Raw genomic sequence first — 14295 nt, 5'->3', positions numbered from 1 at the left:
AGACGCGTTTATAATTCATTTGTATACGAGTACTGTACATAAGTGTGTTTACTTGTTCATGTTATAAGTGAGCATTATTTTAGTGAACAATTAGTCGTGCAAGCATGGCTGCGTTCAGTGATGTTTATTTTTGGAGACAGGTACGTATTTATTTATATTTTTAATATTATTTTTATAAAAAGAATTTTTTTTTTAACCGATTTCAAAAAAAAGGAGGTCTCAATACGACGCGTATGTTTTTTTCATTTCTTTTTTTATGTTTGTTATCTCATAACTTTGTCATTTCTTAACCAATTTTGAAAATTCTTTTTTTATTTCAAAGAGTATATTTTCAGATTGGTCCAATTTAATTTCATGACAATCGGTTCAGTAATTCTGTGTTAAAATGGAAATAACGAAATTTCCCATACTGTGACATTCATATCATTCATTCATTTCATAATTCAAATTAAAATTTTTAGTAAAAAAAAACCTACCTACTTCGAAATCACAAAAAAAAAGCCAGTGACGTATTAATTAAAGCCGTTTCTGAAAGAACCACGGGAAAGAACTGTTTTTGAATCCTAAAATTTTATGATTAAATCGGCTAAGTTCAGAAGGTAGCACATACGATGTTAATTTTCGCTTTTTAGTTCATTTTAAACTAAACTTTTTAGTTAAAAGTTCTTATCGAAAGTCCTCATTTTTTATTTTATTTTAAACTCCGTGGCGCAGTGATTTACAAAATGGAGGTCCTGGGTTCGATCCTCGGCTGGGCAGATTAAGATTTTCTTAATTAGTCCAGGTCTGGCTGGTGGGAGGCTTTGGTCGTGGCTAGTTACCACCCTACCGACAAAGACGTATCACCAAGCAATTTAGCGTTCCGGTACGATGCCGTGTAGAAACCGAAAGGGGTGTGGATTTTTATCCTCCTCCTAACAAGTTAGCCCGCTTCCATCTTAGACTGCATCATCACTTACCATCAGGTTGATGATGAAATGAGGTTGTAGACAAGAGCTAACTACCTAACCTAAAAATTAAGGACTTTGATAAGAACCTTAAACCCCTATTCCACCCCCTTATATTTTCATTTTAGGGTCACAAAGTACCCTATGTTTTGCTCCAAGATCCAATTACCAATATATCAAAATTCATCTTAATCGGTTCAGCCTCTTAGCTGAGAAAAGTTAACAGACAGACAGAAGACAAACAGACAGACAGAAAGGCAGACAGACAGACAAACTTACTTTTGCATTTATAACATTATAGATAGATATAGATATAGGTAATAAAATTGTAAAGTTTATGATATGCAACAGTTACCGTTTTCATAATGTATTCTATTATCATCATCTCCTTACCCTTATCCCACTTAAGTGGGGTCGGAAAAATATGTCAATCTTTTCTATTCGTCTCTATTACTCGTCAACTCTTCATCCACTCCTTTTACACACATGTCCTCTTTCACACAATTCAACCATCTCTTCTTTGGCCTTTCTCTCCACTTATGTCCTTCCACTTGCACATTCAACATTTTTTTAGTAATATGACTTTCCTCCCTACGCATTACATGTCCATACCAAGCTAACCTTCTACTCCTCCATTTTTCTGTCACTGGCGCCACCTTCAGACTTCCTCTTATATACTCATTCCTTATTTTATCTATTCTTGTCACACCACACATCCATCTCAAAATACGCATTTCGTTCACATGCATTCGTTTACTATCCATCCCTTTCACCGCCCAACATTCTGAACCATACAGCACGACAGGTCTTACAACCGTTTTGTATATTTTACCCTTAAGTCTAAGAGACATTCGCGGGTCACATAGTACACCTGAGACCTGTCGCCATTTCATTCAACCCGCATTAATTCTACTTTTCACGTCTCGGTCCATAATCTATACTATTAATTTCACACAAATAAAAACTTTAGTGTACCTAACTAAAACTTCATCATCATCATTATCTACCCATATTCGGCTCACTGCTGAGCTCGAGTCTCCTTGTTGAATTTTTTAACTTACTTGAATCATTTTAGTTTAGTAAAATACGCTAAACATATTTTAAAATATTTTAAAATGACGTAAATTTAAGATTTTAAATATTTTAATTCAGTCATGTAAAATTATTACGAGTATTTATTTAAATTACAGAATCGTGTTTAAAAATTTCAATTTTAGTTTCAAAATGTTCCTAAGTTCCGTGGTTGTGAAATTTAAAAAAAAACGTTTATTTCAAATTGGCACAGTTTAGAAGCACTTTAAAAATGTCAATTTACCTATAGGTAGGTATTGTTGAGCCGGCATGAAACTCAACAGTTTAAATTAATCATTCTTTACAGTGGGTATAAATAATAATTAATTAGGTTTTTAGAACGTTTTAAAAATTCTCTGTTCTTTTTTATCATTTTCATTGTAATAAGACTGTGTTATTTTTATCTTTACATACATAATAAACAAGTGACTTACTTCAGTTTAAAAATAAAAATGTATTTTTACTTCCTGTAACACGCGCTACAGACGTTCAGTTTTAAAGAAGATGGTCCAAAATTGTATCAGTCATTGTACCCTGGCGGAAATAAAAGAAAATATTTTTTTATCTATTTTTGAATATACAAATATAATTTTGAATATACAAAAAAAATAAGAAAAATAAAATCTTGGAATCCTAATTTGACCCACTTCCCGGTCTTCGATTAGGATGAAATTTTGCACACGCTCTGAGTTCTGATGACAATACATGACTAGCTAAGAAATGTCATTACGAATTCACTATGGCGGCCTCCTCAAGATGACGGACTGGGTGTTTGAAATCCACCCCCATGATATGGATATCAAATGAAAGGGTTTGCTAAAGGGAAAAGAAAAATAGTCACGTGACTTCAATCCAATATTTGTACTTTTTAGTGCGTACTAAAAGCGTTTTTTAGTTTTTTATAGTTTAAAAAAGTTAGTTATAGTTATTACAACAGCAGATTCAAAAGTATGTAAAAATAGTACAAAATAGAATACCTGCTAAATGACAGTAAGTAATTAGTTCGCTTAGTAACTAGTGTATTCGTATTAGGCATATTAAGCTAATATGTCCCTTTTAATCCACAAACTTTCATACAAACTCACCTGTACTTTTAACTAGCTGACCACCACGGGTTTCACCCGCGTATTTCCCATTTCTGTGGGTACACATGGATAAAATATAGCCTATATCACTTGCTGATAATGTAGCTCTCCATTGATGAAAGAATTTTAGAAATCGGTCCAGTAGTTTCAGCGCTTATTCGAGGCAAACTTTTACAAAATTTTACATCGGGACAGTAATTATTCAGGTGGGTTTCAGAGATTCGACAAGATAAATAATAGGCTTTGGATTAGAGATATTACATTTTATAATCTATTCTTATCTTTGTTTATTGAGATGAGACGCAGGAATAAAAGTATTCTGACAGTTTATCTCAGTTATTTAAAAATATATATATATTATCCATGCCTTTTAACCATGACTAACATTCTGCTTTCAACTGGTTTTGCTTCTAAAGAGTTCGCTAGTAGTGAATCATCATCATTAACAAGCCAAAAGTATTCGGCTCACTATTGAGCACGACTCTCCTCTCGGGGTTAGGCTAATCCACCACTTTGATTCAATGCGGATTGGCAGACTTCATTAAGAAAATTCTCTTGTATACAGGTTTCCTCACGATGGTTTTTCATCATCGTTTGAGACACGTGATATTTAAATTCTTAAAATGCACATAACTGAAAGTTTTAAGGAGCATGCCCTGGACCGGATTTGAACCTACAACCTCCGGAATCGGAGGTCACATCTACTGGGCTATCACGGCTAATAATAGATAATATTCTGGATAAACACATAGATTACCTTTTTCCTCAAAAAACTCTGTCGAAGTCGCGGATTACCTCTAGTTTGTAAATATGGAATTACGATAATTAGTTCCAAATTTAAAATTAATGAAGAATTTTTTTTTAATAATACTATACAATAAACTTGGCCTTTAGGGTAGTTTCCATCCCTTTATTGATTTAAGAAAGTGAATGAAGTTGCCCTTCTTATGTAAGACCTTAACGTTACTTCCGATTAATATCTATAATTAAACATTATAAAAATATATAACGTGTTCTTACAAGCTATTAATAGGTAGATCCAATAGGGCAGTTGACTCATTTCAAATTTAATTTAAACAGTATTAATTTAGTATTGGAGTAAGGAGTAAGGGTCTGAAATATACCATTGTTAATAAAAAAAAAAAGTAAAAAAAAATTGCGTATTTTATCTATTTTTCTTTGGTATCTCGATAAGTACAGAGTTGGTTATTACTAGTAAACAAAACTTGCTAAACATAATGGCACAGATAACCTATATGTCAGCCACTGACTATCAAGTAATTTCAGACGCTAACGACTTGACAGCCGATAAAACTGATCGTGTGTTGGTCGCGATGTGCATGACATCATGCCGATCACCAAATCAAGTCAACAAACTATGTCAAGTGGGGTGTTCAATTCAATCCATCGCGCATACAAAAAGGCAGTCGAAATCATTAATCTATTTTATGTATCTATTCTACACGTGTAAATAATCACACTAACATTATAAAGGCGAAAGTTTGTGTGTATGTATGTTTGTTCCTGCTTAGCGTTGCGGCTTCTTAAGTGATTCGGCAGAAATTTGGAATGCTACTTTTCTTCTCGGAAAATCAATGGTTCCCGTGGAATTTGTGAAAACTGAATTCCACTCGGACGAAGTCACGGGCTAGTCCTGCTAATATTATAAACGCGAAAGTTTGGATGTTTGGATGTTTGTTACTTTTTAACGCCGCTACTACTGAAGCGATTTGGCTGAAATTTGGAATGGAAATAGATTTTATTCTGGATTAACACATAGGCTATTCTTTGTCCCGAAAAAATCCATGGTTTCCCGAGATATGGAAAAAAAATTATGATTGATGGCATAAATGTTTGTTACTCCGCGATTTCTTAACCGAATTAACTCAAAGGAGATGGTCCATCTCAGGTCCACTCTTGTACCACGTATCATTAAAATTTAAAAAATACAAGGATTTTATTAAAATTTATTAAAGTTTTATAATGTAATTAAATAAAAAGAAATAAATAAAATAAAAACCCAAGTGTTTTGAGTTATATCAAGATGGCGCCCATAGAGCAATTATGACACATGACAATTGACAGCAAACGTCGAATCGATTATTGCATTGAAAACGTCATCTATCCGCCATTATTACCTACCCTTGTTGCATTTCTTGGGAGGCAATGAATATTATTTCGAAAAATATAAAGTAAATTCGTAGATTTGTATAATTAAAAATAGTTAAAATATATCTTCTTTTATTTCCGCCAGGGTACAATGACTGATCCTGGGCTCCATACAATTTTGGACCATCTCCTTTGAAACAGAGATAGCCTGGATTAAATCATAGACTACTTTCACAGTTCTCACGGGATTTGTGAAAAACTGAATTCCACGCGAAGTCGCGGGCGTCCGCTGGTAATCAATTATAATTGGTCGTAATAATTTATGTTCTGTAATTTCCAGAGTATCGTGCTCACGGCGGACTGCCTGCACTCGATCGGCACCGGCTTCATGATGTCATACCCGGCTGTGCTGCAGCCCGCCATTCTCACTGTCAACAGTACGGACGTGCGTGCCACTGCCAATGAGGCGTCTTGGATTGGTGAGTGTGTATTCATGACTTGTTTACCGGCCGCGTGGCGCAGTGGGTAGTGACCCTGCTTTTTTTTTTTTTTTATTCTTTACAAGTTAGCCCTTGACTACAATCTCACCTGATGGTAAGTGATGATGCAGTCTAAGATGGAAGCGGGCTAACTTGTTAGGAGGAGGATAAAAATCCACACCCCTTTCGGTTTCTACACAGCATCGTACCGGAACGCTAAATCGCTTGGCGGTACGTCTTTGCCGGTAGGGTGGTAACTAGCCACGGCCAAAGCCTCCCACTAGCCAGACCTGGACAAATTAAGAAAATCTCAATCCGCCCAGCCGGGGATCGAACCCAGGACCTCCGTCTTGTAAATCCACCGCGCATACCACTGCGCCACGGAGGCCGTCAAAATCCACGGCCGTGGATGCTTTCTTCATCCACGGCCGTGGGTTCGATTCCCACAACTGGAAAATATTTGTGTGATGAGCATGGGTGTTTTCCAGTGTCTGTGTGTATTTATACATTATATAAGTATTTATATGTAGTATATAAATGTATATGAATATTATAATATCAACTATCTTAGTACCCATAACACAAGCTACTCTGTATGCTTACTTTGGGGCTAGATAGTGATGTGTATTGTTTAAGTATATTTATTTAAAAAAAAAAAAAATTAAAGTCAAAGTCTAAGTCAAAATTCATTTATTTCAAATAGGCTTACTTTACAAGCAAGAAACGTCAGGTAATAATATTAAACTTAAGATAATGGTGATAATCATTCGATAATCAAAATACTTGGACCTTGCTCACGAGATTACCGCCATGTGGAATGTTGAGTCAACTATTATTGTTCCGATAGTTGTTTCAGTCAATGGTCTTATAGCGAAAAGCTTCGACCAACACCTTAAGAAGCTTTCGCTTAACTGTTGGATCAAGAGTCGGTTACAGAAGGCAGTGATTCTTGAGACGGCGCGTATTGTGAGGAGGTTCCTCACTCTGGAGCCCTGACCACCGGTTGCTTGGGCACTCAATCGTCCCGCAGCGGGAGGGTTGAATTTTTTTTTATAAGTTTTTAATAGTGTTTTGTATATTTTATGTATAACGTTGTTAAAAATTTAAAAAAAAAGGAGAAATAAATAAATGAGAGAAAAAAAAATCGATAATTATCTTATTGCAATAGGATTGTTGACACTTTTTAAAAGGGTTTTTACATTGATCATTAGATCTACTAACAAATTAAATATATTTTTTTGAGAAATTAATACATAAAAATTGTATGGAGCCCAGGATCAGTCATTGTACCCTGGCGGAAATAAAAGAAAATTATATTTTTAACTATTTTCGATTATACAAATCTGAGAATTTACTTTAATTCTTTCGAAGTAATATTCATTCTCTCCCAAGATATGCAACACTGATATGGGTAATAATGACGGATTGATGACGTTTTCAACACTACGGTACGGTACGATCTATCTGTACGTATCGGTCCAGCCGATCCAAACAGACAGACGGACGAAAAATTAAAAAAAAAAACATATTGTGTTTAGTGTCGTGTAAATATCTATATAAATCACTTGAGAAAGCATAGTTTTAAATAGTTATAAAATATAATAAATCATAGATAGATTCTACAACTTTATTTACTTGTGTTGTTTCTTGTTATTATGGTCTGACTACCTTTTTCATAGTATTTTATTTTCATACTTTAAGTTTGTGTAAGCATGCGTATCCTAAACTACTGACCGAGTTTCTGTTTGTTTTATGTAGTATCTTATTCAATTTCAGCTGCCAGTCATGGTTTAGCAGGCATGCTCGGATTTTTGATGGTGCCATATTTGATGCAAACGCTAGGCCGGAAAACTGTTCACATAGGGCTCAACGTCTTCGCCGGTATTGGTTTCCTTATATTTGCTTTGGCCCAAAGCGTACCAGTGCTATACGTAGCGAGAGTCACACAAGGACTGACGTTATGCGGCGTCTACGTCACACCTATAATGTTGGGAGAATATTCGCATCCAAAACGAAGAGGATATTTCATTACGTTAAAAAAATGTTCAGTTGCTGTTGGTTCCCTCATGTGCCATTCCATGGCTTTGTGTTGGACGTGGAGACAAATTGCTGTTTTTGCCATTGTCCCTCACATTGCTTCTACGATTATAACACTGATGTGGCCTGAAAGCCCTGCTTTCTTGGCTCTGAACGGAAGATATGATGAGTGTGGTAAATCGCATACATGGCTTCATGGGGACAGTCCAAAGAATAAGAAAGAGTTAGAAGAATTAATCGCAACACAAATGGAAAGAAGAGAAAAGGTCAAGAATAGGCGAAATTTGGAAAGTGTAATGAGAAAAATGTTGAGAAAAGACTTCCTGAAACCATTTATAATCGCTTCTTTGTTGACGATGCTAGTAGACGCTTGTGGGAGATACTATATGCTGGCTTACGTCGTCGAGATTTTAAGTGAAGTTACGGGAGATAAAGCCATAGCTGCATATTGTACGATGGGAGCCGATACATTAACCATAATTGCATTGTTGGTATCGTGTTACGTAATAAGATGTTGTAAAAGACGTAACTTGCTATTCACAGCTGGAACAACTTGTGTGTGCTTAATGTTTTTGACAAGTATAATTGTAATGTTGAAAACTCGACACATACTTGGAGTGTCTGCTAATTGGGTTACTCCAATGATTATTTTGTTAAATGTTTTCATTGTCAACGTTGGAGTTATACCAGTATGTTTTGCTATTATTGGAGAAATATTTCCTTTAGAACACAAAGGCACAGGATCGTGTGCGACGGGTATAGTGTTCACTTTATTGTATGCACTTGTTATGAAATTTACTCCGTTGATGATGGAGAAAACTGGTGTTGAAGGCACTTTCGGTATTTTTGGCCTATTTGTACTGGTTGGTCTAGTTATTTTATATTTTATATTAAACGAGACTAAGGATAAAACGTTACAAGAGATAGAAAACGAGATCAGGGGATTGAAAAAGCTGATAGAAACGTAATGCAAATATTATGTAAATGTCCATAAGATATTATTAAACATTGCAGTGTTAATTGCTGAATTGCAATGCTATACCAAAAATGTTTTTCACAAAGCAACGACGTACAAAAAATAAAAAAGAGAATGTAGTAATGATAAGGATTTGATATTTTCTGCTATCAATGTATTTGGGAATTCTAAAGAGACTTCTAAAATACATGAAATCTCCCGATAAAGATCTAGAATGTAACTCTCGCATCAAGATTTTTTCTCAAAATACTAAAAACATCCGGGAAATTTACAAATTACAATCTGTGCACGTTTCCTGCGGTAAAAGGTTTGATTACTGATTTTCCTGTAAACGATACAATATCACCAGTTCAGAATGATCCTGATAGTAATTTTGAAGGAAGGTTGTCATGTTTCATTAATAAATACTCAATCTGATAAGCATTTACAAGAACCTATCTAAGAGTTTGGTGGACAACAAAATAATATATTTTTTTAATTTGTACTACACTTCAAAATTAAAGATATTTTTGCATTACAATAAATTGTAACATTAATGACGAATCTCAAATTGTCGCATTTCATTCTTAATCTTGACTGAGTCTAATTTTACATCAATATCGTATCATCATATTATCGTCACTTAAAATATTTTTAAAAATAAAGAAAATTTTTAAAAATATTAAAAATTTCTAAATATATCCAAAAGTCCTGAGAAGCTTTCTTATTATTATAGTTAACTTGTGATAAAATTGTGTATAAATATAGATCGTAAGCTAAATCGTTGTAGCAAATTATTATTAATTAGTATTTTATGTCATAAGGAAAAATCTCTAAAAGATGTTGGAATTGATATCAGAACTAAATTTTGTAAAGATTAATAAATTCTTAAACATGTGAATTTTTCTTTAAATTTATACCGTTTATATTATGTATTTTCAATATACAATCATGTTCTAAATTTTTATGAATTTATTAGAGATACAATATATCACAGTCAACTAGATTTAATCAATGCACTGTCTACATGAGTTCCTTGCAAAAGGTAATGTGTCTGAATTGTTAGTGACATTTAAACCACGATTGCTAAAGATACCTATGTGGGTGTCAACATGATCGGTTCCACATTGAATAGAAGTAAAAGGGTGTTATTTTAAGGAAGTTCATTAATGAACAATGAATAATTGAGTTACATAGTTTGTCTAAAAATCTTCTCAGATTAAAATTTGCAAAATGTTTTTCAGTTTATTCTCATGGTCCGCTTGTGATGAGGCTGATCTCATTTTTAATTCGGTTTCATAGTATTCGAGATTTTGACTCTAAAATTTAAGGCCTCAAAGACACGTTAAACGTTCATCCTGATTATTATCATGAAGTGGATTGATTTTAATAAATTAAATATCACAGTGAGCCGAATATGATGAGTGAATTATTTCAGAGTCAAATAGCATGGTTGGTCTAAGCTCCAAATCCACTCTGATAATTGAGAGGCTTGTATATAAAGATATCAACTTTCAAGGTCTACAGTGAATAGTTAGCACAAAGTTACGTGTCTAGCGACTTTGTGCTAACTATTCACATAGTTCCTCATAATACAGTGATTACTGAGCAAGTTAGGTTATATAAAGTAGAGCATGAAACGGTGGATAATTTGCTTTTAAAATACTCGAGTCTTTATTATAATAATAGTTGGAAGCGTTGACCTGAACGTGGTTCCTCATAATACAGTGATTATTGAGGGTCTAGATATTTGAAACCTCCCCAAGAAAAATGATCCGAACTCCATAGTACCAACTAGCCTATGGCAAGGACATGAATGAGAAATTTTTAGCTCACATAAAATAAACGAACATCTGGTAACTATAGGCAATAAGACAGTGCGATGATTGATAATAGCGACATGGCAACGACAAAATTTGCAGTTAGCTTCAGGGCCAACCAGTTGCCTGGAAATTAGTTGTAAGCAAATTGTCACATTATCTACGTCTGTAATAAATTTATAAAATTTCCCGTTGACTGCACATTCTTATTATTTTCGTGAATCATCAGTCATTATATGTTTAAGTATGCGATACACTTCAACCTGACAACAGACACGTCTCATAGAATTATTTAATTTAATTAGTGTTTTTTAAATTTGAAAAACATATTGACTCTACTTTAAACTATGACTCGCTTTGGTGATATTTATTTTTGGAGACAGGTATGTTTGTGATATGTCTACTTATATTAAATAGTTTACTTCGTTTTTGGAAATCAAGGTCAAGGATTTTTTTTTTACTTAAAATTTTCTTTTGTACTAAAACCAAACAATAAATTACCTAGTGTTAACAATAAAACTTTGTATTTAGATTTGATGAGAAATAAGTGATACTATTGTGTTTATTTATTTTTCTAATTTTAAGTGTATAATACACCTAGCAAACTGCGTGCTATCTATTGGCACTGGTCTCATCCTAGCGTTCCCAGCTGTTCTGAATCCAGACATAACATCTACAAATGCCACGGGAATACATGCGACATCTGATCAAGCATCTTGGCTTGGTAAGTTACACTAGCTGCATATTTTTTTCTTTAATCTGATGTCAACAAGGAACCGTTATTCATTTCTTCGTAGGTAGTATCTTTCTAGTTCTCATTTCTCTCTTTCCCGTTCTTTTTCCTCTCCCCTAATCATAATTGCTCTGAGCATCTGTGAGTACTTCCTCCATTCCTCCTTGTCTGCTAGCATTGCTGCAATAAGGTTTTGCGCCTTGCCCCTTGGCCCCTAAGTTGTTCCTGAGTTTCCTGGGTAGGGTTCAGCGCAGCCCGCACACTCGAAGATCGCATGTCTCGGAGTAACTAGCTACATAAATTGCTAGCGCACATCTGCAACTTCGTCCACCCTTAAACGTGTTTAGTCTGATCCTGTCGCAAAATCCGTTTTAAGCAGACGTCTACTAACTATAAACTATGTCCCAGTTAAATTTGACCTTCCGATTTTACATATTTAGATAAATAATTATTTAAGTAAAATATGGATTAAACGAATTTTACTACTACTACAAAAAGTACCTACTGATAACAGCGAAATAGAAGAAAACATGGTATACACAATTATTATCATTTTATGACTTATACGAAAGATGAACAGAAAAACTTTGTATGATGCGATGGTATAACATGATTGTATGTTGACTGCAATTATGCCTGATGGAATGATAAGATTATGTAGAATAAATATGACGTGTTCGTTGCATAAATATATAAAAAAGAAATGGCCACAGTAGAGCTCCTTGCCAAACACCAGTATAAATTTTTGTTTAGTTCTGGTATTTTAAAACCTCCTCCTTTAAGTCGGTTAAAAATGTAGTAAAATAGCAAGTATTATTATTATTATTATTTGTTTCAGCTAGCAGTAATGGACTTGCAGGCATGGTAGGGTTCTTTTTTATACCAAATATTATGCAGATGTATGGCCGAAAAATAGTTTTCATGGGAATAAATTTCTTAGCTGCTCTCGGTTTCCTTATTTTCGCACTGTCAGAAAACGTACCATGCTTATTTGTGGCAAGGGTAGTCCAAGGAATTCCAATGTGTGGAGTATTTATTACAACAATGTTGGTGGGAGAATATACAGATTCAAAACGACGTGGATCTTTTACAACTGTGAAAAAAAGTTGCGCTGCAATCGGTTCGATGATTAGTCACTCTCTAGCTTTGCGATGGAGCTGGAAATATGTTGCCGCTTTTTCAGTAATACCAAATACACTTGCTCTGATTTTAGCATTCCTTTGGCCGGAGAGTCCATCGTTTTTAGCTTTGACTGGAAAATATGATGAATGTGAGAAATCACATACCTGGCTATTTGGAGATAGCCTAAAAAGTAAGAACGATTTGGAACAATTAGTAGCTACCCAAATGGAACGAAAAAGATTGGCTGTGACCAAAACTAATTATAAGAGTGTTACCAGAAAACTGTTTAAAAAAGATTTTATTAAACCATTTGTAATTGTTTCTTTAATAACAATGTTGATCGATGCATCTGGAAGATATTATATATTTGCTTATGTTGTACAAATTCTGATTGAAGTCACGAACGATACGTCCATTGCTGCGTATTGTGCAATAGGTTCTGATTTGTTAACTTTCGTCGCGTTGTTAATGTCTAGTTTTGTTATTAGATTTGTTAAAAGACGAACATTACTATTCGTGACTGGAGCTATTTGTGCTTCTTTGATGCTTTTAACGAGCTTAATAACATTCGTGAAATCTCATTATGGTATCGGTGGATCTATACATGGGTGGTTAACTCCTTCAGTAATTTTATTAAATGTTTTTATTGTTAATGTTGGAGTTGTACCTGCAGGTTTTGCGATAATGTGTGAAATATTCCCATTAGAACATAAAGGAACGGGTGTATGTGCATCGGGTATCGTTTTTACTGTTCTGTATACTCTGTTTATGAAATGTACTCCTGTGCTGATGGAGAAAACTGGTGTTGAAGGCACTTTTGGTATCTATGCGCTTCTCGTAATTGTCGGTTTGGTGATTTTGTATTTTATATTAAATGAAACTAAAGACAAAACTCTGGTCGATATTGAAAAGGAAATCCATAGATGATACATTATATATTGAGATAGATACGCAACTCTCATTTCGGTTAAAAAAAGTTATGTACCTTGATCACTAGATGGCGCATTCTAATTAGATTTATTGGCTACCCATAGATGGCGTTCTCTCTACGAGTACAATCTATATTTTAGTTGTATGACTATTGCTGTTTGTTTTCCTTAATTCTTATATAAGAATTATTAATGAAAAAAATTTAACATAAACATAATATTTACAAAATCACCTATTTCACTATATAATACTAATGTACCCAAATATTTAAAATAGCCAAATTTTATAAATATATAGAAGTAAGGAAAACAAATTGCAATAATCCTTTAAATATTCAAGGATTTTTAATCAAAGAAAGAAAAGAAGATTCTTATTATTCAACGATTTATTTTTTCTTTTGTGATTATGAAAATATCTTAATGCACTTCAGCAGCCTGATAACATTAGTGCACCAACTATGAATATTGACGTTTATGATTATAAATAACCACTGATCACCTTTAAGAATTCGTAAAATTGCTGGCGACATTTTCGCCACGCCGTTTCGCGACACACCGGGCCGCCTTCTGAGCATAATTCCGATGGTGGTCGATCATGTTCCATGGTTAATTATTCACTATGCACACCAAATCCACAAGTAATACCCATTATAAACACTTATTTGTACCGATTACATCTTATTTTAATATTTTTCGTTCACCACTGTCACCATGTTTTAAATTAAACTCTGATCCCGATTGTGTGCTGACTTTTTATTGACATAACATAAACATCACTATAGCAACAACAGAAAAAATTCAAAGACAGCTAAACTGTCATATTTTAAAACTCAAATAATGTGCTTCATGCGTGCCATCTATATTGTGTCTGAGAAAACTTCGCTTAAGTTTTTGTACCGTGAGCGCTGGAAGACAGCACTTCATACAAAATATTTTACGTAAGCGAACTGTGCGGAAGTTTCACCCCCATGAGGAAATCAAAGGTGTCAAACAGTCCAAATGTGATGT

General features: G+C 34.2%; 2 protein-coding genes across 2 annotated transcripts; both read left to right on the top strand.

Annotated features, from left to right (window-relative positions):
• LOC112048247 (facilitated trehalose transporter Tret1-like) lies at positions 1–9513 on the top strand. The gene is made up of 3 exons (XM_024085716.2): positions 1–140; positions 5553–5691; positions 7468–9513. Exons 1-3 carry the CDS (start codon positions 105–107, stop codon positions 8694–8696), a joined length of 1404 nt encoding a protein of 467 aa, XP_023941484.2. The 5' UTR covers positions 1–104; the 3' UTR covers positions 8697–9513.
• A 2311-nt stretch (positions 9514–11824) lies between these two features.
• Positions 11825–13285, top strand: LOC128199497 (putative metabolite transport protein YwtG). Its single transcript, XM_052889428.1, has one exon. The coding sequence runs from the start codon at positions 12098–12100 to the stop codon at positions 13283–13285; it is 1188 nt and encodes a 395-aa protein (XP_052745388.1). The 5' UTR covers positions 11825–12097.
• The last annotated feature ends 1010 nt before the right edge of the window (positions 13286–14295 follow it).

Source organism: Bicyclus anynana, chromosome 25 (assembly GCF_947172395.1).
Source record: "Bicyclus anynana chromosome 25, ilBicAnyn1.1, whole genome shotgun sequence".
Classification (NCBI taxonomy): Eukaryota; Metazoa; Arthropoda; class Insecta; order Lepidoptera; family Nymphalidae; genus Bicyclus; species Bicyclus anynana.
The sequence above is the reverse complement of the archived record's forward strand: the minus strand, read 5'-3'. Positions and strand labels throughout refer to the sequence as shown.